Consider the following 1,902-nt stretch of genomic DNA (forward strand, 5'->3'; position numbering starts at 1 on the left):
CCTCTCCTTGTTACCATTCGACCACACTTATCCAGTCCGAATGACATTCCAATGTCCTGGCTGTAAATCCTAGTGGTGTGGATCAGTGAGTCGATGTCTCGTTCACTCCTGGCATACAGCTTGATGTCATCCATGTAGAGGAAGTGGCTGATGGTTGCTCCATTCCGTAGTCTGTGTCTGTAACCACTCTTGGTGATGATCTGGCTGAGATGGTTAAGGCCTATGCAGAACAGCAGCGGGGACAGAGCATCTCCTTGGTATATACCGCACTTGTTGACTTGTGCAATTGGCTTGAAGTTGGCCTCTAGGGTTGTTTTCCACATTCCCATTGCATTCTTGATGAAGGCTCTTAGAGTCCTGTTGATGTTGTACAGTTCCAAGCATTCCAGGATCCATGTGTGAGGCATTGAGTCATAGGCTTTCTTGTAGTCCATCCAGGCAGTGCACAGGTTGGTATGTCTGGTCTTGCAGTCTCGAGTGACTACTTTATCAACCAGTAGCTGGTGCTTTGCTCCTCTGGTGTTACTACCAATTTTTTTCTGGGTGCTGCTCATGTATTGAGCCATGTGCCTTCCCATTTTAGCTGCTATGATGCCTGACAGGAGCTTCCATGTTGTGTAGAGGCAGGTTATTGGGCGGTAGTTAGATGGTACTGCTCCCTTCTGAGGGTCCTTCAGGATCAGGACTGTCCGGCCTTCAGTTAATCACTCAGGGTGGGTTCCATCCATCCATTAGTAGCTGGCGCATTTGTCCCGCCAGGTGCTCATGGAGTGAAGTTAGCTTCTTTAACCAGTAGGCGTGGATCATGTCAGGGTCCATGTCCAGCTCCTCATACTTGAGACCCTCTCTTGGATGTCTGGCATTGTGATGGTTACTGGATCTTGTTCAGGGGGGGTTGATGTGGTCTGTGGTCTGCTCTCAGGTCCACCAGCCACTGGACATTGCTATGTGATGCTTTGTTCTTCCAGAATTGTTCAGTCTCCAGCCTTGGTGGGTCTACTCTCACGTTCTTACCTTGCCACTGAGAGTACACCTTGGATGTAATGAAATGCAAATATAAAGTAATAAATCATTCTGTGTGTTTGTAGACCTCCAGAGAGTCTCTGAAGATGGAATTGTTGGCAGATGTGTGTCTGCTGCCAGGAGAGGACACAATTATAAGTAAGTGTTTCACATTGTCTCTGAATCATCTGAACAAGTGTCAGTTTTGAAATGAACATACTGTATGCCTATTTTCCCAACACTTTTGTTGCCACTTAGTTTTATATGAGTCATCAGTATCCTCTTGTGTTATAGTCTGAGTCAGAATGATAATTGGTTATTTTGTGATTCAATAATAAACCTGACTTAGCAAATATTCAGACCTTTTCTCGTTTTGCGCTCATTATTGTGCTATAGATTTCAAAGAAATAAAACTGCCATTTTGTACATCAGTCTGCACTCAATAATCCATAATGACAAAGAATGATACACTTTTACAAATTTACTAAAATTCAACACTGAATTCACTCATTTATACAAGTATTCAGACCCTGAGTATTTTGTAGAAGCCCCTTTGGCAGTAATTACATCTTTGAATCTTCTTGCACAAGTCTCTACAAGCTTGGCACACCTGGATTTGTACCATTTAGCCCATTGTTCTTGACAGAGCCTCTCAGGCTCCATCACATTGGATGGGAAGCGTCTGTGAACTGCCATCTCTCCACAAATGTTCTGTGAGGTTTTAAACCTGGGCTTTGCCACTCAAGGACAACCAGTGATTTGTCCTTAAGATGCCTCAGGGTCATTGTATTGCTGAAAGGTGAACATCACCCCAGTCTCAGGTTGCTTGCACTCTAAAGCAGAGATTTTTCAAGGACAAATAATATGGCAAAATATTTTATCACAATCTTTTTTTTTTTT

General features: G+C 43.6%; 1 protein-coding gene across 2 annotated transcripts in view; it reads left to right on the plus strand.

Moving 5' to 3' along the window:
* mtm1 (myotubularin 1) overlaps positions 1 to 1,902 on the plus strand; it is a 32,341-nt gene that overhangs the window by 5,872 nt on the left and 24,567 nt on the right. For both annotated transcript variants that reach the window (XM_020594948.1, XM_020594949.1), the window contains exon 3: positions 1,089 to 1,161. In XM_020594948.1, coding sequence (XP_020450604.1) covers positions 1,089 to 1,161 — 73 coding nt within the window. The remainder of the gene's footprint in view (positions 1 to 1,088; positions 1,162 to 1,902) is intronic.

The sequence above is a fragment of the Monopterus albus genome, unplaced genomic scaffold (genome assembly GCF_001952655.1).
Source record: "Monopterus albus unplaced genomic scaffold, M_albus_1.0 scaffold25.1, whole genome shotgun sequence".
Classification (NCBI taxonomy): Eukaryota; Metazoa; Chordata; class Actinopteri; order Synbranchiformes; family Synbranchidae; genus Monopterus; species Monopterus albus.